The sequence below is a fragment of the Canis lupus genome, chromosome 33 (genome assembly GCF_011100685.1).
Source record: "Canis lupus familiaris isolate Mischka breed German Shepherd chromosome 33, alternate assembly UU_Cfam_GSD_1.0, whole genome shotgun sequence".
Classification (NCBI taxonomy): Eukaryota; Metazoa; Chordata; class Mammalia; order Carnivora; family Canidae; genus Canis; species Canis lupus.
In genome coordinates, this window is record NC_049254.1 from 31,909,077 (window position 1) to 31,936,773 (window position 27,697).

The 27,697-nt window shown below is 42.9% G+C and overlaps 2 protein-coding genes across 5 annotated transcripts in view; one reads left to right on the plus strand and one right to left on the minus strand.

The window, feature by feature from the left end:
- Positions 1 to 504: 504 nt before the first annotated feature.
- Positions 505 to 15,445, minus strand: LOC119877827 (basic proline-rich protein-like). Its single transcript, XM_038582497.1, has 2 exons — positions 15,400 to 15,445; positions 505 to 2,285 (listed from the first exon to the last, which is right to left on the minus strand). The coding sequence occupies exons 1-2, from the start codon at positions 15,443 to 15,445 to the stop codon at positions 505 to 507; spliced, it is 1,827 nt and encodes a 608-aa protein (XP_038438425.1).
- Positions 1,735 to 27,697, plus strand: part of ATP13A3 (ATPase 13A3) — a 94,881-nt gene continuing 68,918 nt past the window's right edge. The window contains exon 1 of one of the 4 annotated variants that reach the window (XM_038583237.1): positions 1,735 to 1,796. The gene's annotated coding sequence lies outside the window, so the exon portion shown is untranslated. Of the gene's footprint in view, positions 1,797 to 1,877; positions 2,003 to 22,118; positions 22,906 to 23,332; positions 23,476 to 27,697 lie in introns of those variants that run through there. The other 3 variants (XM_038583239.1, XM_038583238.1, XM_038583240.1) reach the window with 3 other exon arrangements.

Consider the following 27,697-nt stretch of genomic DNA (forward strand, 5'->3'; position numbering starts at 1 on the left):
AGAAGCAGGCTCCATGCAGGAAGCCTGATGTGGGACCCGATCCCAGGATCCCGGGGTCACGCCCGAGCCAAAGTCAGCTGCTCAGCCGCTGAGCCCCCCAGACCTCCCCAAAGGGAGATTTCAAAAGGTCCTTCATATGCTAAAGAGGACCGAAGAGATACTGGAGGCCTTGGGATGTCAAGTTAAAGATTGCTTTTCCCTCTAGCAAGGCATTAACACGAAGACAATTGGAAACTTCCCAAAGAATGTCACACCTGCCCACCCAGGGGGTCGTTTGCGGGATGCCAGCCGTGCCAGGTGCAGCTCGCCCCCTCCCGCATCACCTGCACTGCGGACTCCGAGCAGCGTCCTGTCCCCATGAGGCGTCACCGTAAGTGCGGGCCCGGGGCAGGTGTCACCAGGTGCCAGTACTGAACCGGAGCCGGAATGCTTTTGGCCTCCGGGGAGGGGTCTCGGGTGCGGAGGGCGGGGGCCGGGCGGGTCGCCCCCGTCCCCGTGTTGCCTCTAAGCCGCCAGGTGTAGGGAGGCCCCCAGTGAGGCGCGCTTCCAGGTGGGCGCGGCCCGGGCAGCAGGTGGCGGAAACCAAAGGCGCGGCTGGGGGTCGGGCGTGCAGCGCGCAGAGACCAAGCCTCTGCGGGGGGAGGGGGGAAGGTGCGGGGGGAGGTGCGGGGGAGGTGCGGACGGGGGTGCGGACGGGGGTGCGGGGGGCGGTGCGGAGTTTGCCTCCAGCTCCCTCGGAAGAGCGTCCGGCGCCGCAGGCGGTGGGGCGTGGGGGTCCCTGGGGTCCGCTTCCGCCCTTCCCGGGGCCCGGGGCGCAGAGCCCGCCGCCGAAGGCGAATTGCGCGTTTCTGTCTTGGGCGGGGGGCGGGGGCGCCGCGGGCAGCGGCGGAGGCCTGGGTCGCTGCTGGGATCCGGCTTCCCGCTGCCGCGCCCGTCTCCGCCGTGACCTGGACCGTGGGCCGGGCTTGCAGGCCCCTCGCGGGACGTTGTGCTAAGAGCTCGGGTTTGCGCGGCGGGGCCGGGGAGGGGGGGGGGGGGCAGGTCCGCCTCCGCCGCGCGGGGCCCCCTGCCCTGCACCCGCAGCCGCAGCCTCCCGCCCGCACTCGGCGGCTGGGCGAGGGCCTTCCCGCCGCTTCCCTTGGCTCGCGGGGGCGGGGCCTGCGCCGTCGCCCCGCCCCGAGCCCCGCCCACCGAGGCCCCGCCCGCCGAGGCCCCGCCCCCGACGTCCCGCGCCCCTCCGCGCGCGCTCGGCCGAGGCGGCCACGTGACCTCACATCCGGGCGCGGGAGGCCCGAGCTCGCCGCGCTCCCCGGCCGCTGCCCGCGCTGAGGTCCCGGCGCCGCGGCGGAGGGGGCCGCTTCGTCGCCCGCCGCCCAGGCCGCCTCCGAGGGCAGCCCAGGGCGCCCTCCCCCCCGCGGCGGCCCTTCCTGCCGCCCGCCTGCCGCCCCGGCCCGGCCCGGGCCAGCCGCGCCTTCCGCCCCCGCCGCCCGCCGGCCCGCCGCCCGCGGCGCCGCGACCCGGAGCGACCCCGAGCGGCCCCGGGCGATGGGGCTGGGCTGAGCGCGGCGGCGGCGGCGGCGGCGGCGGGCCCGGGCCTGGCGCCCGCGGAGCGGCGGCTGCTCGGGCCCCGAGGCCCCCGGGAGCCGGCGGCGGGTGAGCGGCGGGCGTGGAGCCTGCGGTCGGCGGCCTCCGGGGCCTGCACCCGCGCTCCTGGGCGGCGGCGGCGGCGGCGGGGCCGGGGCAGGTGCGGGGGCAGCTGCGGCGGCCGTCCCCGGAGCCCGGCCCCGGACCGCCAGGTAGGACTCGCCCCGGGCCGCGCGCGGCGGGGCTCAGCGCCCGGGGCCGGGTCCCCTCCGTGCGCCTCGGAGCTGACTCGGGGACGCCTGCGGGCGGAGGCGGCTCCAGACCCGCGAGTCGGCCGCGGACAGCCCTGAAAGCGCGACAGACGCAGGTGTCGCTCGAGCCAGGCGGTTCCGGTTCTCCGCTAAGGGCTGGCTTCCAGGTTAGACGTGTGGTTCCTGGGCGCCCGGGCTCCGCGGGGCTCCGCGGGGCTCCGCGGGGCAGCGCCTGCCTTCGGCCCGGCGTGACCCCGGGTCGGGGGTCCGGGCCCCGAGTCTCCGATGGGCCCCCGGGCGTGACCCCGGGTCGGGGCTCCAGCTCCCGAGTCCCCGTCGGGCGCCCGGCTGTGACCCCAGGTCGGAGATCCAGCCCCCGAGTCCCCGTCGGGCCCCCAGGCGTGACCCCGGGTTGGGGATCCGCGCCCCGAGTCCTCAACGGGCGTCCAGCTGTGACCCCGGGTCAGGGGTCCAGGCCCCGAGTCACGACGGGCGCCCGAGCGTGACCCCAGGTCGGAGATCCAGCCCCCGAGTCCCCGTCGGCCCCCGGGCGTGCCCCCGGGTCGGGGGTCCAGCCCCTGAGTCCTCGTCGGGCCCCGGGCGTGACCCCAGGTCGGGGATCCAGGCTCCGAGTCCCCAACAGGCGCCCGGGCATGACCCCCGGTTGGGGGTCCAGCCCCCGAGTCCCCGAGTCCCTGTCGGGCTCCCTGCATGGAGCCTGCTTCTCCCTCTGCCCGGGTCTCTGCTCCTGGCTCTCATGAATAAATAAGTAAAACCTGTAAAAACGAGAGTAGTGCCTTTGGCTAGGTCTCAGCCTCCTTACCAAGGCACACGTACTTTGTTTCGCAGGAGTACGTGTGGCCTCCTTTTCTAGGGAGGACTGTTGTTTGCCGAGTAGGCTACACTTGCTAAAATAAGTGTGTGCGGACACCCCATCCTGGGTTAGCAGCGCTTTTCAAAATACAGATCAGCTCCTGGAGGTTCCCCGTAGCCTGTTACTGATCCTGGTTCTGCTCCTGTGCTCCTGCATCAGCCACTGTCAGACTCGCAAGGACTGAGACGGTTCAGTGAGGTGTCTGTCAAGGTTGGCGAAGCCTGTTGTTTGTTGCTCAGGGTGTTGGGCAGGTAAAGTGAGGACACCGGTTGTCTCAGTTTATAAGTAGTATAGTTACACATGAAACTGTGAAGTAGCAGGGGTGCCCGGGGGGCTCAGCGGTTGAGCACCTGCCTGTGACCCAGGTGTGACCCCGGGTCCCAGGATCCAGTCCCACATCAGGCTCCCTGCATGGAGCCTGCTTCTCCCTCTGCCTGGGACTCTGCGTCTCTCTGTGTCTTGTGAATAAATAAGTAAATAAAAAATAAGAAGTAGCAGTTCTTCTTGAAGATACACTTGACAGGCTTCAGTTTATGCAGTGTTCAGATTACGTAGTAGAAGGGCTGATTTCTTTGTTCAGGTCAATTAGGTTGCTTTACTTGGAGTATGCTTGGTAATTAAGAATCTTAATTTATAACTGATTTGAGATAAATTCCTACACAGATAGGAAAATAGTTTTGTAGTAATTACAACAAAGCTTTGTAAGCTTGAATGTCTAAACGTTATTTTCTGATGACTTTCTGTGTGGTTTGCTTATTAGATATTACAGCTAAAATACTTCTGTTGGCTCGGTTAGCTCTTAATTCTCTCATTTAGGTAACATCAGTTTTCCACTGATGTCATATTTCAAGTGTAGATTCTTACGTGGATAAGAACTATTTATTGGCAGTTACAACATATTGTAGAAAAAGCATGGACTTGGAAAATCAGACTGGAGTTTGTTTTTTGACTTTTCATAACTGTTTGACTTTGACCAGTGCTAATAGTTACTGAGTAAGCTTGTTACATAGTAGGCTTTGAATCAAACACTTGACATGGATTATTTCATTTAAACCCTACCTTTTTTTTTAAAGATTTATTTATTTATTCATGACACACAGAGAAAGAGGCAGAGACACAGGCAGAAGGAGAAGCAGGCTCCATGCAGGGAGCCCAACGTGGGACTCGATCCCGGGACCCCGGGATCACGCCCTGAGCCACAGGCAGATGCTTAACCACTGAGCCACCCAGGCACCCCTAGACCCTATTTTACAGATGAGGAAACTGAGATTTAGGGATGTTAAGTTGCCCACAGTTACAGACCGCTAACATGGTAAACCTAGAAATAGAAACAGCTTGTCCCATATGGTAACAGAGAGCTAGGATTCTGCGTGTCTTCAAAGTCCCTTATATTGTAAATTGCTTAACTTCCTTGATCATCATCTTCCAGTTGTTTTTCCTTTTTTTTTTTTTTTTAATAAAGATTTTATTTATTTATTCACGGGAGACACAGAGAGGCAGAGACACAGGCAGAGGGAGAAGCAGGCTCCGTGCAGGGAGCCGGACGTGAGGCTCGATCCTGGGTCTCTTCCAGGATCACTCCCTGGGCTGAAGGCGGCGCTAAACCGGCCACCTGGGCTGCTCCTCTTCCAGTTCTTTCTTATTGAAAACAAAAATAGTAATACTTACTTCAGAGAGTTTTGAGGTTAGCTGAGACACTTCAATTCTCCCTTTGCCTCTTTCGTTCTATACACTAAATCAGGCTCTGCTTGTATAACCTGGTAGGTAGTCTTGTAAGCACTGTGAATATGAGGTTTGAAGATGTGAGTATACTTTGAAGATTGATAGCAGTCCCAGGAGATGGGCCATGATCAGTGATAGGGAGGCATCCTGTGAAACTTTGTCTTTATTCTGTATTTTTTCCCTAATGGTCGGGGTGACGGGGGAAATAACTTTATAGTTTTGAATGACAACAAAATGGTTTTAATTGCTAAAACTCTGGGAAGACAGAAATAGAATTTTAAAATGATCATGATTACTTGTTTTATCTAACACTGAATTCTGTCCGCTGGTATACTGGGTAACCTAAACTAACTATATACGTATTAAGTAGAAGACTTTGTGATGGAACATGAGTTGAATAGGAATTAGCGGCTTATCACTTATTAAGATAACAGTTTATAGCGGTACACTAAAAGAAGATAATGTAGTGCTATTACCTAATATATCAGGTAGATACACATTCCGGTGATGGAAGGCATACTGAGTGCACCGTATAGCTCATCTAGTTAAATCTGCATCCAAGAGATCGCTGATGGGATTTAATCTTTGGTTTTGGAACATAGTTTGTGTGAAATGAAACTAACTGGCCTATGGCGATAATAGATCTGTAGTCACCAAAACCATGTTCTAATTATTAACCCATCTAACTAGTCCAGGAAACTTGCGAGAGGCAAGGAAATAATTGTTAGAATCTTAACTTGAATTTTGTTGACCTTCTATTTTGAGATAGAGAAAGAAGAGAGCATCAGAATTAGAGCCCATGTTTTAAGATTTATGTAAAACTACAAAAGGTTCTGGGTTTATTTAATCTGGAGGAAAGTAAGTAGTTGTCTGTAGGGTAACATGCCCTGGACTTCATGGTAGCTAGTGATTACATAAGCTGTAGGTTAAAAACCTTTGTATTAGTTTGGTGTTTGGGTGGTTCAGTTGGTTAGGTGTCATTGATTTTTGGCTCAGCCCATGAGATTGAGCCCTGCGTTGCGCTCTATCTCTAATTAAAAAAAGTATTTAAAAAAAAGTATTTAAAAAAACACAAAAAGATTTTTATTAGTAAGATTAAAAATAGATGATGTGAAATGTCACAAATCAATGGTAATAAAAAATAATCACTTTTGTAATCACGAGTTAAAAAATGTCATTAGGAAGGAGGGAGAAGAATGGAATGTAGGAGAAGGAGATTTGTTCAGATCATCAGATGTGTGAGAATGAGCAAAGTTGAGAGTGCCGAGTGCTGGAGAGTTTCTATGGAGCAGTTTTCCAGAGAGAACTGTCCCAGCACTGGATCTGGTAACATCTTAGACCCGGAGGCTCATAATGGGGCCTTTGTTAGGTCTGAGTGGTAAAACATTAACTCTGATAGCAGACTTTACGACTGCAAATTAAAGGAGTTCTGTACCCGCAAGGCATCTCCCCAGGGAAGGAGGCCATACAGACATTTGAAAACCCAGCTCCACCGAGGCATGTTTCTTTGAGGGTACAGGTGAAGACACACCTTTTACCTTCTCCTATCACCCGAGACCACTGATACTAGTATGAACTGAGAATGCAGTAAAAAGTACCCTGTGTTTAATGTCTGTGTATGTGGGATGGTATGAATTAAATGCGTTGTAATTAATCTCTTAATTGAAATTTGTCTCTTTTGTTGATTCTCACTTGCTCCCTTTGGATCTTGCTTTTATTTATTTTATTTATTTATTTATTTATTTATTTATTTATTTATTTATTTATTTATTTATTTATTTATTTATGATAGTCACACAGAGAGAGATAGAGAGAGGCAGAGACACAGGCAGAGGGAGAAGCAGGCTCCATGCACCGGGAGCCTGACGTGGGACTCGATCCCCGGTCTCCAGGATCGCGCCCTGGGCCAAAGGCAGGCGCCAAACCGCTGCGCCACCCAGGGATCCCTGGATCTTGCTTTTAAATGATCTGTTGATACTTAGATATTTGGTAAGAAATTGAATTTCTGTTAAAAGTGAGTTAACTGTGTAAAGCAGGGTTTCCTAATTACATGATGTGGAACTTGATGTAGGTAGACTTTTTCCAGAAGTTTTAAATAAAAATATTTGGGGATGCTTGTCTGGCCCAGTCGATGGAGTATGCAACTCGATCTTGGGGTTGTAAGTTCGAGCTCCATGTTGGGTGTAGAGATTATTTAAATATAAAATATTGAAAAAATAAGTAAAAATATTTATAACTGTCTTTGGATAGTAATATGAAAGACAGTTCTACTTCTGATAGCAAGCTAGATTAATTATTTTATTTAGTTTTACCTATTTTCTTCACAAGGAATTTGTGAGTTAGACATTGAAATAATGAAGTGTAAGATTGGAAGACAATAATGATGAATGGTTACAGGTCCTAGACCGATCCCTTCTTTTTACAGAAGAGGAAATGTGTAGAGTAAGTGATAGCATACTAGTGCTAGTTAAGGATCTAGGGTTAGATGGTTTCTGTTGGTAGGGAATTATTTCCACTCTTGCCTTTGCTCTTTTTTTAAATTTTATTTTATTTTATTTATTTACTCATGAAAGACACATAGAGAAAGGCAGAGACACAGGCAGAGGGAGGAGCAGGCTCCATGCAGGGAGCCCGACGTGGGACTCGATCCCGGGACCCCAGGATCAGGCCCTGGGCCAAAGGCAGGCGCTAAACAGCTGAGCCACCCAGGGATGCCCTTGCCTTTGTTTTGTATTGTAGTAATGGCTCATCTCAAAATTCACTGTTTTTTTTCTTTTTTCTACTGAGAGCCAATGTTAAGAGTTGCTTTTCATTACATGACTGACTTTAATTACTTTTTTTTTATTTTTTTTTATTTTTTTTTTTTTACTTTTTTTTTTTAAGATTTTTTTTATTTGAGAGAGAGCGAGCAAGCATGTGCACGAGCAGGGGGGAGGGGGAGAAGCAGCTGAGCGGGCAGCCTGATGTGGGACTCGATACCAGGACCCTGAAATTATGACCTGAGCCGAAGGTAGACACCAGCCATCCAGGTCCCCCTTTATTACATTTTTATTTTATTTTACTTATTATATTTATTTATTTTAAAATATTTTATTTATGTATTCATGAGAGTCAGAGAGAGAGAGAGAGAGAGAGAGAGAGAGAGGCAGAGACCCAGGCAGAGGGAGAAGCAGGCTCCATGCGGGGAGCCTGACGTGGGACTCGATCCTGGGACCCCAGGACCATGTCCCGTGCTGAAGGCGGTGTTCAACTGCTGAGCCACCCTGGCTGTGCCCTACTTACTTATTTTTAAAGATTTTATTTATTTGACAGAGAGAGGGAGCGAGCGGGCGAGAGTGTGCTTGCCAGAGAGCACAAGCAGGGGAGGAATGGCAGAGGGTGAGGAAGAAGCCCTATGTGGGGTTCAATCCCAGGACTCTGGGACCACATCCTGAGCTGAAGGCAGAAGGCAGACACTTAACTGACCGAGCCATCCAGACACCCCATTTTTATTTTATTTTAAAATAAGTCACGGAACAGTTCCCACGTGGGTCTAGTGTGCCTTCTAACAGCATCCCTGTTGCTCTGCCTTTTCCCATTTGTGAAATAGAATGAATAATGCATTAGTTATTAACTTACTTTGATATATAAGACAAATGTTTGAGTTCGTAATTCTTTCTGATCTAAAGAGCTGAGTATAGTGAAATCATCTTCTATAATGGGGGCTTTGGGCCAAATTCTCATTTAATGTAGAAATCCTGCATAGCCAAAATTCCACTTGAAAGAGTCCTTCAGGAAGATACCAGTTTGAAAACTGGTTGTTAACTGACATACTGTTTTTCAGTTCCAATGGCTAGTTTTTCCTCCAGCTTTTAGAATAGGTTACTTTTTTGGTGAGCTGGATCATAATTGGCTATGCAAGATACCCTTTTTTTTTTTTCTTTAAAGATTTTATTTATTTATTCATGAGAGTCACACAGAGAGAGGCAGAGACACAGGCAGAGGGAGAAGCAGGCTTCTTGCATGGAGCCTGATGCGGGACTCTGGGCTCCAGAGTCAGGACCTGAACCAAAGGCAGACCGCTGAGCCACCCAGGCATCCCTGCAAGATACCTTTTGACAGGTGAATGGGGCTTTAGACTGGTGAGGAACATATTTATAGTCCCCATTGCACACTCACTCTGGGACAAGGATGTAAAATCAGGCATCCCACCACCACTATTTAAAATGTTTTTTTTCTCTTGTTTTTCTTTTCTCCTGTAACATGATTGTTGAGTGGGTATAGTTAAAAGCATATAATGAGGGATCCCTGGGTGGGGCAGCGGTTTGGCGCCTGCCTTTGGCCCAGGGCGCGATCCTGGAGACCCGGGATCGAATCCCACGTCAGGCTCCCGGTGCATGGAGCCTGCTTCTCCCTCTGCCTGTGTCTCTGCCTCTCTCTCTCTGTGTGACTGTCATAAATAAAAAAAAAAAAAAAAAAAAAAAAAAAGCATATAATGAGAGTCTACAATGTGAATAATGGAGAAAGAAATTAGGTAGCTGCTATCTCTCCAGGGTTGCACTGGGTATTTCATACCACACAAATAATCTAGCATAATTAAAAGGCTAGGTCCTAAAGTTGGGAATTTTGGAGGACCTTTTGTACTTTGTGTAATTCTGGATTGATACTCAGCTATATTCGTTGTTAGTTAATGTCTTCCCTACTGTTAGTAAAATCTGCATTATTTTATTTTATTTAATTTTTTTATTTTTATTTTTTTTTAAAGATTTATTTATTCATGAGAGACACAGAGAGAGGCAGAGGGAGAAACAGGCTCCGTGCAGGAACCTCGATGTGAGACTGGATCCCGGCACCCCGGGATTATGCCCTGAGCCAAGGACAGACCTCAACCGCCGAGCCACCCAGGCATCCCAAATCTGCATTATTTTAAAAGAACTATAGGGGCCCCTGACTGGTTCAGTTGGTAGAGCATGTGACTATTATTTTTTTTTTTTTAATTTTTATTTATTTATGATAGTCAGAGAGAGAGAGAGAGGCAGAGACACAGGCAGAGGGAGAAGCAGGCTCCATGCACCGGGAGCCCGACGTGGGATTCGATCCCGGGTCTCCAGGACCGCGCCCTGGGCCAAAGGCAGGCGCCAAACCGCTGCGCCACCCAGGGATCCCAGCATGTGACTATTGATCTGGTTGTGAGTTTGAGCCCCACGTTGAGTGCAGAGTTTACTTAAAAATAAATAAAAGAACTGTATAAGTTGTAGATGTTTTTCATGAAATTTAAAGTATCTGAGCCTACATATATTACTCTTGGGATAGCACAGTAAGAAAACATCAGTCTTAAAAAAAAAAAAAAGATAATGGTGGCTAAAAATGCCTCGGGAGTGGGCATGGTATAGTGGTTAAAATGTGGGCTTCAGAGCCATATACAAGTGACTTTGAGTTCCAGCCTCATCACTTATTAGCTCTATAGTCGGGTTCAAGTGACTTTTTAAATTTCTTCCTTTGATGACTGGAGGTAATAAAAGTTACCTTAGAGAATTGTGAGGATAGGAGGCTCAGTAAATGGTAACGTACTGCTATTTGTTTAATTATATTTAACATACTCAAAACAAGTAACGTGTGTATGAGAGAGAGATGAGGATGTGTGGGGGTGGGGGATTGAGGATTGCTGCCTATTTTAACTAGAGCAGCGGGCAGTAATGACATAGTGTTGTATTCAGGCTTTTCATAGAAAGATACCATGATTTTGCATCTTTGGGAACATCCTAAAAGGTTCAGGCTGTTAACCTCATGTATCTCTAATGTACATTTTATGTGTATTTTTGTCTTTCTTTTTCTGGGTGTGTTTGCAATGCAGCCATTTCCCTCCATCCTGTGTGACTGTTATCCATTCTCTCCTGGTCACAGTATAAAATTTAAAAATATGTTTACTTAGGTTTATTTAATGGAGTTTTATGTGCATTATTTTCATTTACAAATACTGGTTATTAAAATAAAAATTAAGAATAAAAACAATAGAAAATACTGGTTATTGAAATGTGTTTATATCTTTTTATTTTTTTATATTTGAGGATTAATATATTTTTTTAAAGATTTTTTTTTTAAGATTTTATTTATTCATGAGTGATGCAGAAAGAGAGGCAGAGACACAGGCAGAGGGAGAAGCAGGCTCCCTGCAGGAAGCCCTCTGTGGGACTTGATCCCAGGACCCCAGGATCATGCCCTGGGCTCAAGGCAGATGCCCAACCGCTGAGCCACCCAGGCTTCCTTTTTTTAAAGATTTTATTTATTCATGAGAGACACACAGAGAGGCTGAGACCCAGGCAGAGGGAGAAGCAGGCTTCTCATGGGGAACCTGATGTGGGACTTGATCCCAGGACCAAGCCGAAGGCAGATGCTCAACCACGGAGCCACCCAGGTGTCCCTACATCTTTATTTTTATTTTTTAAAAAGATTTTATTTATTTATTAAAAACGTTTATTTATTTATTCATGAGAGACACACAGAGGCAGAGACACAGGCAGAGGGAGAAGCAGGCTCCATGCAGGGAGTCTAACGTGGGACTCGATCCTGGGTCCAGGATCACACCCTGGGCCGAAGGCAGGCGCTCAACAGCTGAGCCACCCAGGCATCAGGCATCCCCTTACATCTTTTATTTAAAAGGAAGTTTTTAAATTTTATTTTCCTTTGTGGCCTTTGGATTGCTTTCTTTAAATGTGGGTCTCTGGTTCTTCAAAGACCAAAGGTTTATCATCCATCTCGAGATTATGCCTTAATTTCTTCTTTTTTTAAGATTTTGTTATTTGAGAGAGAGAGAGAGCACGCGCGCGCAAGGGAGAGCGCACACAGAGAGAGGGAGGGAGAAGCAGACTCCCTGCTGAGCAGGAAGCCTAATGCCAATGTGGGCTCCATCCTAGGAGCCTGATATCATGACCTGAGCCAAAGACAGATGTTTAACGGACTGAGCCTCCCAGGTGCACCTGTGCCTTAACTTTTTAAGCGATTCATTTTTTAAGCTGATTGATTAAGGTTCTGATTTCCTAAAGTTTCTCTTAAAATTTCTTTGCCTTACTGTTTTTCCAAGCGTAAGAGATATAATCCTTATTTACATGCCAATAATAATCATGTGATTCAGTTTGCTCAGTAAATGCAAGCTACTGCAGGCAAGTAGCCTAATTTTGTCTGGAGCACTTAATGATTTGAAAACCTAACATTCTCAGTTAAAATAGATTTTTATTTCATGGATGCTTTGATATGAAATTATACTTTTTATAGTTATTACCACTGCCTTAGACTTCATTGATGAATAGATTTGGGTTAACCCAGGTTGTTTTCTGTTCAGTGTTTGGTGAGAAGAACAGAGTACGGTGCTTAATTTACTTAGGTTCAGAGGCATCTTAATGTGTTTTTAGCATGAATCCTTCATTATCTCTGATGCAGCCCATGGTGAGTGATCTTTCCTCATGTTCCTTAAAAGTTGCAGTAATTACCAGTTATGGTTGTACGTAAGAGTTGTGATTTCTCTAGGCAGGAAGGAAGGAAGCTTGGTTAGGGCCCTTGGTTATGCCCATAGGATTGTGTTGGCAAATCTGACTCTTCAGTATTTTCTTAGTTCCTGTATGTGCCAAGCGCAGGGCTAGACGTTGGATGTATGGGGATGAAATGAGTTCTGCTCACTTGAGCTGAAATGACCTCTGCTAAAGGCAGGTGAACACAGTGCTGCTGCGCTGTACGGGTCCCAGAGACACCATTCAAGTTGTATTCTTTGGAATGTGGCCCCATGGCATGGGCTTTGGTCTCTTTCAGTTGTAAAAAGTTCAGAATCTCCATCATATGCAAGTTAATCTATGTCTTTATCATATCAGGCAAGGTTCTTCATCATGATCTGATCCTGTCCCGTTTTTAGCTCCATTTCCAGGTGTTCCATAGAGGCTACCCTATGCTCCAGCTGTTTTAATTTGTATTCAAGACATTTTTCTAGGATTTCTCACCTTAGTGCTTTTTATTTTATTTTATTTTTTTTTTAAATATTTTATTTATTTATGACAGATACAGAGAGAGAGAGAGAGAGAGGCAGAGACACAGGCAGAGGGAGAAGCAGGCTCCATGCACCGGGAGCCCGATGTGGGATTCGATCCCGGGTCTCCAGGATCACGCCCTGGGCCAAAGGCAGGCGCCAAACCGCTGCGCCACCCAGGGATCCCCCCTTAGTGCTTTTTAAATTTGTTTTAATTTTAATTCTGGTTAGCATACAGTATTTCAGGTGTACAATATAGTGGTCAACAATTCCATACATGACTTGCTTTCGGTCACGGCTAGTGCATCCCTTCATTGCCATCTCCCCAAGCCCCTCCTCTAATAATTTGCCTCCTCTCCCCTCAGTACTTCTGCACGAGGTAATTCCTCTGCTGGATTCCATCCCTCTGTTATTTTCCCCGCTTTACTGCTTGATGAACTTCACACCTTTCAGGTCTTAGATCAAAGGTATACTTTATAGCACCACTCAGCCATTTTGATATGTGTTGCTTATCTCTCTAGCCCATTAGACTTGATGCTTTGAGGCGAGAAATTTAATCTTCATAATCTCCAGCATTTAGCACAGTTCTTTTTCTTTTTTTTTTTTTTAATTTTTATTTATTTATGATAGTCACAGAGAGAGAGAGAGAGAGGCAGAGACATAGGCAGAGGGAGAAGCAGAGACATAGGCAGAGGGAGAAGCAGGCTCCATGCACCGGGAGCCCGACGTGGGATTCGATCCCGGGTCTCCAGGATCGCGCCCTGGGCCAAAGGCAGGCGCCAAACCGCTGCGCCACCCAGGGATCCCCATTTAGCACAGTTCTTAAGGACATGTAGAAAAACATGTAGACAGTGACATTTTATTCCTAATTTTATTTTATTTTATTTATTTATTTTTTAAATTTTTTAAAAATTTTTATTTATGATAGTCACACAGAGAGAGAGAGAGAGAGAGAGAGCAGAGACATAGACAGAGGGAGAAGCAGGCTCCATACAGGGAGCCCGACACGGGACTCCATCCTGGGACCCCAGGATCACAACCTGAGCCGAAGGCAGATGCTAAACCGCTGAGCCACCCAGGTGTCCCATAATTTTTGACTCTTGATGAAGAAGTAGTTGATCCCAAAGAATATACTGCTGTTAGTGGAGGGTATGCAGAGTATGTGGAGTCACCAAGGGACATAGGGTATTGGGAAAGTTGGAAGGGCATTGGGATGAGTGTGGGAGCATGCCAAAGACAAAATGTACTTGGTTGTGAAATTTTACCCAGAAAAACAGGAAGGATTTTGCCCTTTCCTCATACCCTTTGTCTTGTCTTGCCATGTCTCATTCATTTACCTCCATTGCTGGGTGCTGTCTTTGTCCTCAGCCTTTAAGGTTTTCGGTCTGTAGGTCCAATTAAAAAATTTAAAAAAATATATATTTTTATTTTTATTTTTTATTTTTTTATTATTATTTTTTAATGTTTACTTATTTATGATAGTCACAGAGAGAGAGAGAGAGAGAGAGAGGCAGAGACACAGGCAGAGGGAGAAGCAGGCTCCATGCACCGGGAGCCCGACTTGGGACTCGATCCCGGGTCTCCGGGATCGCGCCCTGGGCCAAAGGCAGGCGCCAAACTGCTGCGCCACCCAGGGATCCCTATTTTTAAAGATTTTATTTATTCATGAGAGACACAGAGAGACAGACAGAGACACAGGCAGAGGGAGAAGCAGGCTCCACTCCACGCAGGGAGCCCGATGCAGGATTTGATCCCGGGGATTTTGGGATCGTGCGCTGAGCCACCCAGGTGCCCCTATAAGTCCAATATTATAGGACAAATGTTCTGACGTGTATGAAGAGACAAGATGGAGTTGTCCTGCTGGAAGGTAGAAGGGACAATCAAAACATGGTGGAGTTATTTGACCAGGGTCTGGAAGTACTTGTAAGAGCCCTTCAGCTAGACTGTTTGGGAAGGGCATTGTTGGCAGAAGGGACAATATATGTGAAGGACTGGAGTCAGGAAACAGTAGTTCTTTGGGGAACTACAAATGTGTTCTTTATAAATGGGATGTAAGGTTTGTAAGAAGTGAATGATAACCATTGGTAAAAGGCAGGTAGGTGGTGGTGACAACTGGGCAGGGCCAGATTCTGAGGAATGTTACATGTCTTCCACTTAGTTGTAACTTTGTTCTTAGAGCCCAGTTGGGCCTCTCTTCTACTCCACTTCCCCATTCATGGTAGGGAAACCTGTAGTATTGTGTATTGTGAAACTTTTCAGGTTTGTTTGTTTTTTTAAAGATTTTATTTATTTGAGAGATTGAGAGGGGGGCACCTGGGTGGCTTAGTGGTTGAGCGTCTGCCTTTGGCTCAGGGCGTGATCCGGGGTACCAGGATCAAGTTCTGCATCAGGCTCCCTGCATGGAGTCTGCTTCTCCCTCTGCCTCTCCCTCTGCCTTTCTCTCTCTGTGTCTCTCATTAATAAAATTAAAAAAAAATCTTCAAAAGAGAGAGAGAGTGTGTGCATGAGCGTGAGCATGACGGGGGGAGGGGCAGAGGGAGAAGTAGATTCCTGGCTGAGCAGAAGGCTGGAGCAGAGAGCCCAACATACTAATCCTTCCCAGGACCCCAAGATCACGACCTGAGCTGAAGTCAGATGCTCAACAGACTGAGCCAGCAGGTGCCCCTAGACTTTTCAGTGTCTTGCTAGTAAAAGGATTGTTTAATTCAGTGTATTTCTTCAATTTATATGAGCAGGGGATGCCTTTTTAAAGATTTTATTTTGGAGGGACTCTTACCAGTTTGGGTAATGTTGCAGACAATGGCAAACTATTGAAATTTCAAGCAGAGAAATTATTATATCTGGATTGTATATTGATATGAATGAGGGAGACTAGAGAGGGCATCAGGACCTGAGTTGAGGCGGTGCCAGTGGAGATGGGGCATGGTGAGGGGGACGTGAGAAAGGTAGACATGGTAAGGTAAGACTGTGCCTACTTGTGGGATAGGAAGGAGTGTAGGATGACTTCTTAAATCCTGGCATGGCGTGTTTCCAAATCCTATTCATTTAAGGAGTAGAGGGAATTGTTCACAGTGGCTGGGGGTGGGTTTGGGTTTGGAAGAAAGATAAAATGAATCTATTGACTTTAGTTGTATGTAAGCATGATGTTTAAATCTATGGGTCTGGAGCTCAAGAGAGATTAGTGCTGAAAATGCTGGTTGGCAGCTGTTGGTAGTTATCACCTTGGACGCGTCAGTGGTGCTACTCTTGGCCCTTTCTGTTGCTACAGAGAAAGCCAGAGAATATTAAGTAGTGGGCAGAGGATGTGGAGGCCTAGGGAGTATTAATAATTAAGAAGTGGGCAGAGGAAGTAAAAACTTGGGTTACCTGGCTACCTGCCCCATGACCCAGGCTACTGTAATAGGAAGTATAATTTAGCAGAATTGTGGGAGGTAAAAGGTCATTTGTGAGCCATCTTGGGAGTCTAGTCAATCTTTCAACTACATTTGGCTTTCAAATGCATTTTTGAAAAATAGACACTTGAAAGTGCTGTCTGCATGTTAATTCCTTAATTTGTTGGTGATGCTTTTTGATATAGTCCCCCTATGCTTGACTTTGTGGGCAAGTCAAAAGTGCTAATTTTGGGTAATTGAAGAGTTTTTTTTCCCGTTTTTGAAAGAAGATATTGATTGAAAACTGGTAAGTAGAGACGCCTGGGTGGCTCAGCGGTTGAGCATCTGCCTTTGACTCAGAGCGTGATCCGGGATCGAGTCCCACATTGTGTTCCTGAGGGAAGCCTGCTTCTCCCTCTGCCTGTATCTCTGCCTCTGTCTCTGCCTCTCATGAATAAATAAATAAAAAAACTTAAAAAACTGCTAAGTAAAGTAAATAAGGCCTGTAAAAGTGTTTTGTAAACTAAAAATCCCTGTACATGTGTCAGTTACTTTTGTTATGTTTGGCATAGTCCCCAAATGCTTTTTTTTTTTTTCTTTTTAAAATCCTGAATACTGGATTACAGAATGACCATAGGAAATGAGAAAGTCCAGACTTCTATGATGATTGTACTATGAGTAAGGCCATTCAACAGCAATTTTTTAAAAAAGATCTTGTTTATTCATGAGAGACACAGAGAGAGGCAGAGACCCAGACAGAGGGGGAAGCAGGCTCCATGCAGGGAGCCTGATGTGGGACTCAATCCTGGGACCCCGGGATCACGACCCGAGCCAAAGGCAGACACTCAACCTCTGAGCCACTCAGGCGTCCCTAGTTTGGCTGTTAATCAGAAAAATGAACATCTCTGGGTTCTATGTGTAACTTCTTGACATACAACTTAGAATATAATTTTCTGTAATGTTTTCTTCCCTCCTTATTTCCCGTTCTTAACTATTCTCTCCCCATTCCCACCCCTTCTCCTCCAAGCCCTTCTCTGCTCTGATGCTTTGTTTGGGTACCTGTCTTTGTACACCATTACTTTTTGTTTCAGAATGCAGCTACAGTGTAATTTTTTTGAATGTTTAATCAACAATTTAAACTCAGCACTGTACTACAACAATGTACTTTGCTCAGTTGAAATGACATAGTACCATAATACCATAGTTGAGACCAACTTCAAGCAGTACATGCAATAACTGCATAATGACAGTCACGAGCTAGTAGCAAGGATAAGGTTTTATCTAAGCTGTAACCTGGTTTCTATCAAAAATAGATAATAGGAGTCTTAGAATGGATGAATATTTAAATTTTATTACTATTTTTAAAATATTTATTTATTAATGAGAGACACAGAGAGAGGCAGAGACCCAGGCAGAGGGAGAAGCAGGCTCCATGCGGGGAGCCCGACGTGGGACTCCATCCCGGGTCTCCAGGATCAGCCCTGGGCTGATGGTGGTGCTAAACCACTGAGCCACCTGGCTGCCCTATTATTATTATTACTATTATTATTTTTTTTTTTATTTTTTTTTTAGAATTTTAGTTTTTTTTTATTTTTTTTTTAAGTTTTATTTATTTATGATAGTTACAGAGAGAGAGAGAGGCAGAGACACAGGCAGAGGGAGAAGCAGGCTCCATGCACCGGGAGCCCGATGTGGGATTCGATCCCGGGTCTCCAGAATCGCGCCTTGGGCCAAAGGCAGGCGCCAAACCGCTGCGCCACCCAGGGATCCCCTATTATTATTATTTTTAAAAGTAAGCTCATACCCAGTGTGGGGCTTGAATTTACAACTCCAAGATTAAAAGCCACTTGCTCTAGGCATGCTCTACCAACTGAGCCAGCCAGGTGCCCCTGAATGTTTAAATTTTATTTTAAATTGCTGATTGAAATGTCGAGCTGTTAGAGATCTGGATTTAACAGCATTACATTTTAGAAGAAATCACTAATTTACACTGTCATATATTACTTAACAAAAATCCTTATCTTCTAAATTTAAAAGTGTAGGGGCACCTGGGTGGTTCAGTGGTGGAGTGTCTGCCTTTGGCTCCGGGTGTGATCTCAGCGTCCTGGGATCGAGTCCCATATTGGGGACTCTGTCTAGAGTTCTCTAAAAAGAGAACTGTATTAAATGCCAAACATTTTCTTTAGTGCTTGCTTTTAAAAACTTGTTTCAATTAGGTTTTTCTGTTTATATATACCCCTCTTACCCGAAAGCACAAAACTCATACACTCTTTCATGAATTTGAAGAAAACAGTTAATGGTAACCTGTATTTATATGTACATGTGACATGGATTTCTAATTGAGATTGTTGGATCAAAGTGTGGGAGTATTAAATTCTAATACACTATCGGTTTTCCAAAAGTAGTACAGATTCACTCTTTTCTTTTTCCTTCTCCTTTGGTGGTGGGGCGCAAGAGGGAGAGAGAGAGAGAGAGAGAGTATCGAATCTTAAGGAAGCTCCAAGCCCAGCACAGAGCCTTGATGCGGGGTTCATTCTCATGACTCTGAGATCATAAACTGACCCTAAACCAGAGTCAGATGCTTAACCAACTGAGTCACCCAGGTGTCACAAGATTCACTCTTAACAGCAGTGTATCTTTTTTTTTTTTTCCAGTTTAATGGGCAAGTAGTGTTTTACCACATAATTTTATACTTTACCTCATCTTGTTCTCTAATAGGTTCATGGGCACTTTGTTACGTTTCCCTTCCTTGCTTCACAACATATAAGATCCCTAAATTCTAGTTTCAGACAATTGTGAATTTGGGAGTAAACTTTGTAAAGGGAATAATAATATACCTGCCTTCTCTCCCCTCCACCCCCATTTATCATTTGTTTGTGTTTATTGTGTCTTATTTTTCTATTGAGACACATGAAACATAGGCTGTATTATACAGCCAACTCCTGCTTTCCCAGATTAGTATCTCCAGTCATACTGGAAAAAAAAATCTTCGAACTTCTCATCATCTCTTTTGATCAGCCGCTTTTCTATTATGGTTCCTGAAAACTGTTAGCCCTTTTCCTTACCAATGTTGGAACATCACCTAGTGGTGAGAAAGTGCAACAGCAAGATGGATAGATATAGAGGCAATACTGATGAGGGTTAAAACTTTTATGGTCGGAATGAATCCTGTGGACTATTACAATTGCGGGGTTTCAGGGGAGAAGAAATTGAAACCAATTGAAACCAACAGGTGAAGGAACTTGCAAAATAGTTCATGTTGAGTTAATTGTCATTTAAGAACAAGTTAAAGCTTTTTCTTGAGTTCTGTGATCTTTTTCTTTCCTTTTTTTTTTTTTGTATTTTAGGGTAAAGTTGTTTACCTCCTACAGTTCCTTAATATAGTAATGAACATGGCATATATGCTTACTTAATGCTTGCAGATGGATTAATTTTTTTAGATGGATTAATCTGATTAAATATCTTAGTATTTGCTGCTGTTTTATGCTGTGTCACTGGCTACTGCTTTACTTCAGTGGAGCCAAACTGTGGAGGGGATGTAAAAATAAATATAATCAACTGTTGCTTACTGGAAGTGTACTTGTTAAGAGGGCTTTCAAAATGACTACTGTATCTTGCCAAAATGACTACGTTATCTTAACCTAATTAAGAGAGATCCAGAGAATCTGGAGAATGGCTTGATAGATCGCCATGAAGTGCTTTTCAGGTTCCTACAAGTTTCCCACCCAAGATTGTCCATGCATTGTAGAATTAGAAGCTTATACATACACTTAGCCTTCCTTCTTTCATTAACTATTTAAAAATACTATTACATGTAGACGGTACAACTATTCAAAAAGCACTAAAATCTCTTCCTTACTCTCACTCTGCAGCACCCTGTCACCACTAGTAGCCACTGTCTCCATTTTTTAAAGTTTTTTATTATCTTAGGGGTAGAAGCCAGTTTTCTTTCTACGCCCTTTTGGTTCTGTCTGTTTTGATTATTCAGGCTGTAGGACTTGTCTTATTACAGCCATCCTATCTACTATTTCCTATTGCCTGCTGCAGCATTTTTTCATAATTGATAGAATTTAAAATCAGTTTAGTAATTATAATGTTTTTATAACGCAGTCCTTGAATATGGAGTTTTGAAAAGTTACATACGTGAGAAAGATTTAAGGGGAAGTTTAAAAGTTTTAAGAACAAAGTAGCTTGAATAAATGGAAATCTCTCATTCATGTAAGTAGACATTTTAAAAATACAAACTATTATGTTGTCCATAAAAGAACTTTTATGTGAACATGCTCTTTTGGCTCAGGGCATGATCCCAGAGTCTGGGATCAAGTCCTGTATTAGGCGCCCCATAGGAAGCCTGATTCTTTCTCTGCCTGTGTCTGCCTCTTTCTCTGTGTCTTTCATGAACAAATAAAATCTTAAAAAAAAAAATATATATTTTTACACATTTCCATTTTTATAAAGCAAAAATTAAAACATAGATATCAGTTGTCAGTCCAAAACTACTTTTCCCATTTTTACTAATTAAATACTTTGTAGTTGATTAATACTCCAAGTTACATTTTGCCTGATGATGACATTCTCATCACAGGGAGTTTTCTCTGAATAAAAGGGGTGATTTGTTAAATAGTGTATGTAATAAAAGTGATAAAAACGTATGTAAATATGCTATAGTGTGGGCTAAGTTGTAACTCTTGATGTTCCTAATATTGATCCTAAGACATAATTATATTACTTTTCCTAATTTTAACTTATTTTGTTTTAGATATCACATTGTTTTGTAACCTATAAAAAACATAATTATACAAAGACTGTACTTTACAAATGTAAATAGTCTTGGTTTGGTGTATATTGGATACAATGGTCTTCCTTAAGCCTAAACACAGAAACAAAAGCATGTATTATAAGAGAAAGTTCAAGATGGGAAGTGATAAAATGGGTATTCACTAGAGCTTTGTTAAAATTTAGCTGGTATCCTTGTAAAATTTCCACGTATTCATTAAATTATATTATGTCATTCTTATTGTTAGAAGCTGACTTGAAGTGTTAAGTTTTGCCCTCATAAAGAGTTGTGACAGTTTGGTTTCTATAGTTAGGAGATTGAATTTTTAAAAAAATTGTTTTACACAATATTTATATAGCTATAAAAATTGAGGCTGTTCAATGAGTAAGGATTTTACATGTTATTAGACTACTTTTTTATTTCAAAGGGAGAACTGCTTTTGAATTGCTGAAGGGTATCTTAGTGGATGCTACAGATTTGACAATGAAAGAATATTCAGAGTGCTGGCTGACCTGTTTATACTTTAGGATCTTTAAAAAACCTTTTGGTGAGTGATCCTTAAAGATGGGTTTGCCAAATTTTTATTTAACATGGATAGGCATGTTTAAGTCTCAGAAAAAGAAATCTAGAACTACAGAGACAAGTAGGTGATTCATTCTGTCTTTCAACAATGCAAGGTGGCCCAAAAGTCTTCTTCTTTTTTAAAGATTTACTTATATATTTCAGAGAGAGCAAGAGTGGGCGCACACCTGAGCGAGCAGGGGGGAGGGGCAGAGAGAGAGAGAGAGGGTGGGAGTGTGAGAGTCTTAAGTACACTAGACTGAGCGTGGAGCTGGACTTGGGGCTTGATCCCAGGACCGTGAGATCAGGACTTGAAGTGAAACCAAGAGTCGACATTTAACCAACTGTGCCGTCTGAGCACTGCAAAGTGACCCAAAAGTCTTAATGCAATTTTAATTTTTAAAATGGCAGAGTATAAAAAAAAAATGGCAGAGTATATGTTACAAACTTATAAAAAATGTTATTTAAGAATTTCTTTTGGAATAACTTCGTTTTGTGAATTTTGAGCCAACAGATTTTTAATTTGATTTAATTTTTAATAGGTTTTATTTATTTATTCATGAGACATACACAGAGAGGCAGAGATAAAGGCAGAGGGAGAAGCAGGCTCCCCATTAGGAGCCCGATGTAGGATTCGATCCCAGATCCCGAGATCACACCCTGAGCTGAAGGCAGATGCTCAGCCGCTGAGCCACCCAGGCATCCCAACAGAGTTTTATTTTATTTTATTTTTTTTAATTTTTATTTATTTATGATAGTCACAGAGAAAGAGAGAGAGAGAGAGGCAGAGACATAGGCAGAGGGAGAAGCAGGCTCCATGCACCGGGAGCCTGATGTGGGATTCGATCCCGGGTCTCCAGGATCGCGCCCTGGGCCAAAGGCAGGCGCCAAACCTCTGCGCCACCCAGGGATCCCCCCCAAACAGAGTTTTAATTTTAATTTTTTACTTCCAACTCTCTGAACTTGGCAAATACTGAAGTAAAAAACTAAAAATGTGTTATTCAAAATTGCTTCACTTGAAGTTTCACTCAAGTTCTAGATCACTCTCTAAAGCATCTTGTAAAATTACCTGATTTGTAATTCTGGGTAGGTACATGGAATCTCCTTAAAGAAAACCCTCTTCACACATACTACTTACTATAAAACTATTGTTCCAACTAATAAGAAATTCAGGTTTGAAGAAAAATGACTTAGAGGTTTGGGGATCTCTATCCCTGTTGGAAGTCAGCTCCTCTTGTTTTAGAAAATGAGGTACAACTCTTACCCTAGAACACTGTACTTCATAGTGTGGAAAAAAATAAGTTAAGCTTTCAAGAATTTGCATCTGACTTAGTGGGATTTATTCCTGATAGCTTCACTTTGTCCTGTGCTGTTGTTTTTACTCACACAAAAGAATCAAGTTCATTGTAAATGCAAGGAAGGGTTTGGTTAAGCACAATAGCCTATGAGCTTCTTGCTATTTAGATAACATCTAGGCTGAGGCATGGGCTGTATAATTGGAACTAGATGTGATTTATTCAGTAGTAGCTTAACCAGTGCCCCAGGGTATGTATGTCTTCTGAAAACCCATTTAAAGTCAGTGAATTTAAAAATCCTAAATTTTAATATCTTAATCATTTTGGAAGCAGTTCAAAAAGAGTCAAAACAATATTTGGCAGAAAATTCTCATCTGAATGGATTTTTTTGCCTAGTTTTGTTTTTAGTATTAATAGCCAGCTTTTGAAAGTGCTGCTGATACAGCAATTGGGAAGAATGATGACATAGTGCTTTTGGTAAGAAAAATTTCTTTAATTTGTTTTCTATAATCTAGAAATTGACTTGATTAAAAAGCATGCACTCCTGCAGGCTACCATAGTTATATTCTGAAAATTAAACGGATTTTGGAAGTTTGGTATTAATGCTTCAAATGTTCTAATTAGATATAGTTTAATATGTATTTTCATCTTGACAGGCAATATAATTTAAAATATATTTATGGATTTTCATCTTTATGGATTCATAGAAAATTAGAGGCTTTCTGTTATGTACAGGTTTTTAAAATTTAAATATACATTTAAATTAAATGTTAAAGTTTATGTGATAGTCTTTGTAATTTCCTATGTGATATAGGATGCTTAAAGAGAATCATAACTGATGATTTTTATTTTTTATTATTTTTTTTAAAGATTTTATTTATTTATTCACGAGAGAGAGAGAGAGAGAGGCAGAGACATAGAAAGAGAAGCAGGCTCCACGCAGGGAGCTTGATGCGGGACTCGATCCCTGGACCTGGGATCAGACCCTGGGTAAAAGACAAAAGTGAAGAAGAGTGAGAGTCAAAACTCGGCAGTAAGAGACTATGGGTAATGCATGATACATGATCAGTTGGGTCTGTGGATTTGGGATTTACAGAGGCAGAGTTCTCAAGATTTATGGCCTTTGGTGCCAGGAATGAGTGAATATCTTCTGAAAATGTTTTTCTATCTAAAAGTTTCAGATGTATGCCTTTTATTTATTTAAAACCACTTTCTATTACAATTTCTACATGCTAAAAAACAATAGGAAGATTAGTATAATGAACTCATGTACCTATGACACTCAGCTTTTAACTCAGCTGTAGCAGTTACTAACTTGTGGCCATCCCCTGACCTATGATAAAGATTGAGGTTTTGTAATTAAAAATATTTTTATTTGGAAGTAAGTACAAAAGTGCAAAAAGTTGATGTATTGCTTTAGTGTTAAGTTCCTTGATTATTTTATTTTATTTTTTAAGTTCCTTGATTATATTTCTGAGGTCTGCAGAATCTGGTGATGTCTCCTCTCTTATTCCTGATATTGGTAATTTGTGTCTCCCCCACCTTTCTTTGAGACTGACTAGCAATGATTATTAGTTTTGTTGATCTCAAAAAAAACAATAACAACAACAAAAAACACCCCAAAACTAGCCTTTGGTTTTACTGAGTTTTACTCCTTTTACTGTTTATTATTTCATTGATTTCTACTGTGAATTTTATTAATTTCCCCTTGGTGCTTACGGTGGATGTAATTTGCTATTCTTTTTCTTCTTTCTTTCTTTCTTTTTTTTTTTTTAAGATTTTATTTATTCATGAGAGAGAGGCAGAGACAGACCTAGGCAGAGGGAGAAGCAGGCTCCCTGCAGGAAGCCCAATAGGGCTTGATCCCAGGACCCCAGGATCATGCCCTGAGCCAAAGGCAGGCAGACCCTCAACCGCTGAACCAGCCAGGTGTCCCTCTTTTTCTACTTCCTTAAGGTGTATGCTGAGGTCATGATTTTAGGCATTTCTTGGAAATGTAGTGCTATAAATAATTTCTAAATACTGTTTTAGCTGCATCCCACAAATTTTGATGTATCTTCATTTTTATTCAGTTCAGAGTACTTCGTACTTTCCCTATTGATATCTGACTCATGGATTTTTAAAATCTTTTTGTCATTGGTTTCTTTTTTTTTTTTTTTTAATTTTTATTTATTTATGATAGTCACAGAGAGAGAGAGAGAGAGGCAGAGACATAGGCAGAGGGAGAAGCAGGCTCCACGCACCGGGAGCCCGATGTGGGATTCGATCCCGGGTCTCCAGGATCGTGCCCTGGGCCAAAGGCAGGCGCCAAACCGCTGCGCCACCCAGGGATCCCTTGTCATTGGTTTCTGTTTCAATTCCATTGTTTTTAGAACTTATTTCTATGACTTGAATCTTTTACTTTTTGGAATGTGGTCTTTCTTGGTAAATGTTCTGTGCACATGTTAAAAGAATGTGTATTTTGTTGTAGTTCAATGTTCTGTAAATATCCATTGGGACCGGTTTGATTGATAGTGTTGTTTAGATTTTTGTCCTTTGTGTATTTTGAAGTATGTTAAATGTATACATGTTCAGGATTATTGTTTTATGTTCATCAGTTGACCCGTTTGTTGTTATAAAATGACTTTATCCCTGGTAATATTATTTTTTAAAATCCCTACTAATAATATTTGCTTTTTTTTAATGATTTATTTGTTTATGCATGAGAGACACACAGGGAGAGGCAGAGACACAGGTAGAGGGAGAAGCAGGCTTCCCGCAGGGAGCCCAATCAGGGACTTGATCCTGGATGCATGAGCAGAAGGCAGATGCTCAACCGCTGAGCCACCCAGGTGTCCCTGATCTTTGCTTTGAAATCTGTGTCTGATATTAATACAGTTATTCCAGCTTTAATTTGAATAGTGCTTGCACGATATATTTTATTCTTTTTAAATTTTTTATTTTTTTTTAAGATTTTATTTATTCATGAGAGACACAGATAGGGAGAGACACAGGCAGAGGGAGAAGCAGGCTCCCTGTGGGGAGCCCGAGGCAGGACTCGATCCCGGGACCCCAGGATCACAACCTGAGCCAAAGGCAGAGCAGCCCAGGCGTCCCTGCATGATACATTTTAACCTTTAGCCTACTGAGCCTTTATTTTAAGTTACATTTCTTATAGGCAAAATATAGTTGTCTGTAGCCTCCTTTTTTTTTTTTTTTTTTAAGATTTTATTATTTTAGAAAGAGCAGGAAAAGGGGGAAAGGGAGGGAAGAAAGAGAATCCAAAGCAGACTCTGTACTGAGCATGGAGTCCAAAGCAGGGCTGGATCTTAGGACCTCAGCTGAAATCAAGAGTCAGACACTTAACCAACTGAGCCACGTAGGTGTCTCGATAGCCTTGCTTTTTATTTATTTATTTATTTATTTATTTATTTATTTATTTATTTATTTATTTATTTTTTAAAGATTTTATTTTTTTATTCATGAGAGACAGAGAGAGGGAGAGAGGCAGAGACACAGGCAGAGGGAGAAGCAGGCTCTATGCAGGGAGCCCGATGTGGGACTTGACTCCAGGTCTCCAGGATCACGCCCTGGGCCACTGGTGGCACTAAACCGCTGAGCTACCCAGGCTGCCCTAGCCTTGCTTTTTAAAAATAAAAGCACAATCTCAGCCTTTTAATTACTGTTTAGACCATTTATATTTAATGTGATCATTGATATTGTTGGGTTTAAGTCAGCCATCTTGCTATTTATTTTCTAAATGTCTCATCTCTAGTTTCCATTTTCCTCCTTTTTTTTTCTTTTTTGCCTGCTATATCAGTATTTTTCTTTTTTTTAGTTTAGTATTTTTTATGGTTATGTTTAATCACCATTTTTTTTTTAGTTGTGAGTCTGTTGAATGGTTACTTGAGAGTTTATAGTGTTCATCTCTAACTTATTACAGTTTACCTGCAAATGATACTATTAAGAACCTTATAATATTATACTTCCATTTCTTCCCCTGTTTGTGCTATTATATATATTTACCCATATACATACCATGTCTGATGCTTTTCATTCCTTCATGGAGATCCATATTTCCATTTCCATTTTTCTACTTGAGGACTTTCTTTAACTTTCTTTTTTTGGATAGTGGTGTAGGTTTGCTCATTATGATTTTTTTCCAGGTTTTGTGTCTAGAAAAGTTTGTATTTCACCTTTGATTTTGGAAGATACTCTTGATGTTGCTCAGCTTTTCTTACCAGCATTATTTTTAGCAAGAAATCTGATGTCATTCTTATCTGTCTTCATTTGTATATAACACATCTTTTTCCTCTGGCTCCTTTTAAGATTCTTTTCAATTTGAGCAGTTTGATAATGACATGCCTTGGTGTAATTTTTCAGTGTTTATTTGCTTAGTATTAGTTGGACTTTTTGGATCTGTAGGCTTATAGTTTTTCATCTAATTTGGAAAAATTTTGGTCATTATATCATCACATATTTTTGGTCCCTCCTACCTTAACATATATATTAGGGTGTTTACAGGTGTCTCAGAGCTTATTGATGTTGTTATGTGCTTTTTCTCCCTCTAGTCTTTTTTTCTGTTCATTATTCATTTTGGTATTTCTGTTACTTTGTTTTCAAATTCATTGATTTTTCTTCTGCAGTATTTAATCTGCTGCTAATCCCATCTAGTAAATTCTTCACCTTAGATACTATTTATGTTATAGTCAAGTGGGATCTTTTTTATATCTTTCATGTCTGTACTTAATCTCTTCAGTCTTTCCTCTTGTTTTTGATTATATGGACTACAGTTACAATGGCTATTATAATGTCCTTGTTTATCAGTTCTATTATTTGTGTCATTCTTGGTTTTTTTCTCCTGATTTCTCCTCATTATGGCTTTTTTTTTTTACTCCTAACTCTGGGAAACGAACTAGGGATGGTGGAAGGGGAGGTGGGCGGGGGGTGGGGGTGACTGGGTGACGGGCACTGAGGTGGGCACTTGATGGGATGACCACTGGGTGTTATTCTATATGTTGGCAAATTGAACACCAATAAAAAATAAGTTTATAAAAAAATATGGCTTTTCTTCTTTGCATACCTGTTAAGTTTTAATTGGATGTCAGGTATTGTTACTAAATTGGGACTGGATATTTTGTATTCCTGTAAATGCCTTGAGCTTTATTTTGTGAAGTTCTTAAGTTATTTGGGAACAGTTTATTTCACATCTTAAGTTGTGTTAGGTAGGACCAGAGTAGCTTGCATTTTTTTATCTATCTTTTTTTAAAGATTTTATTTATTTATTTAT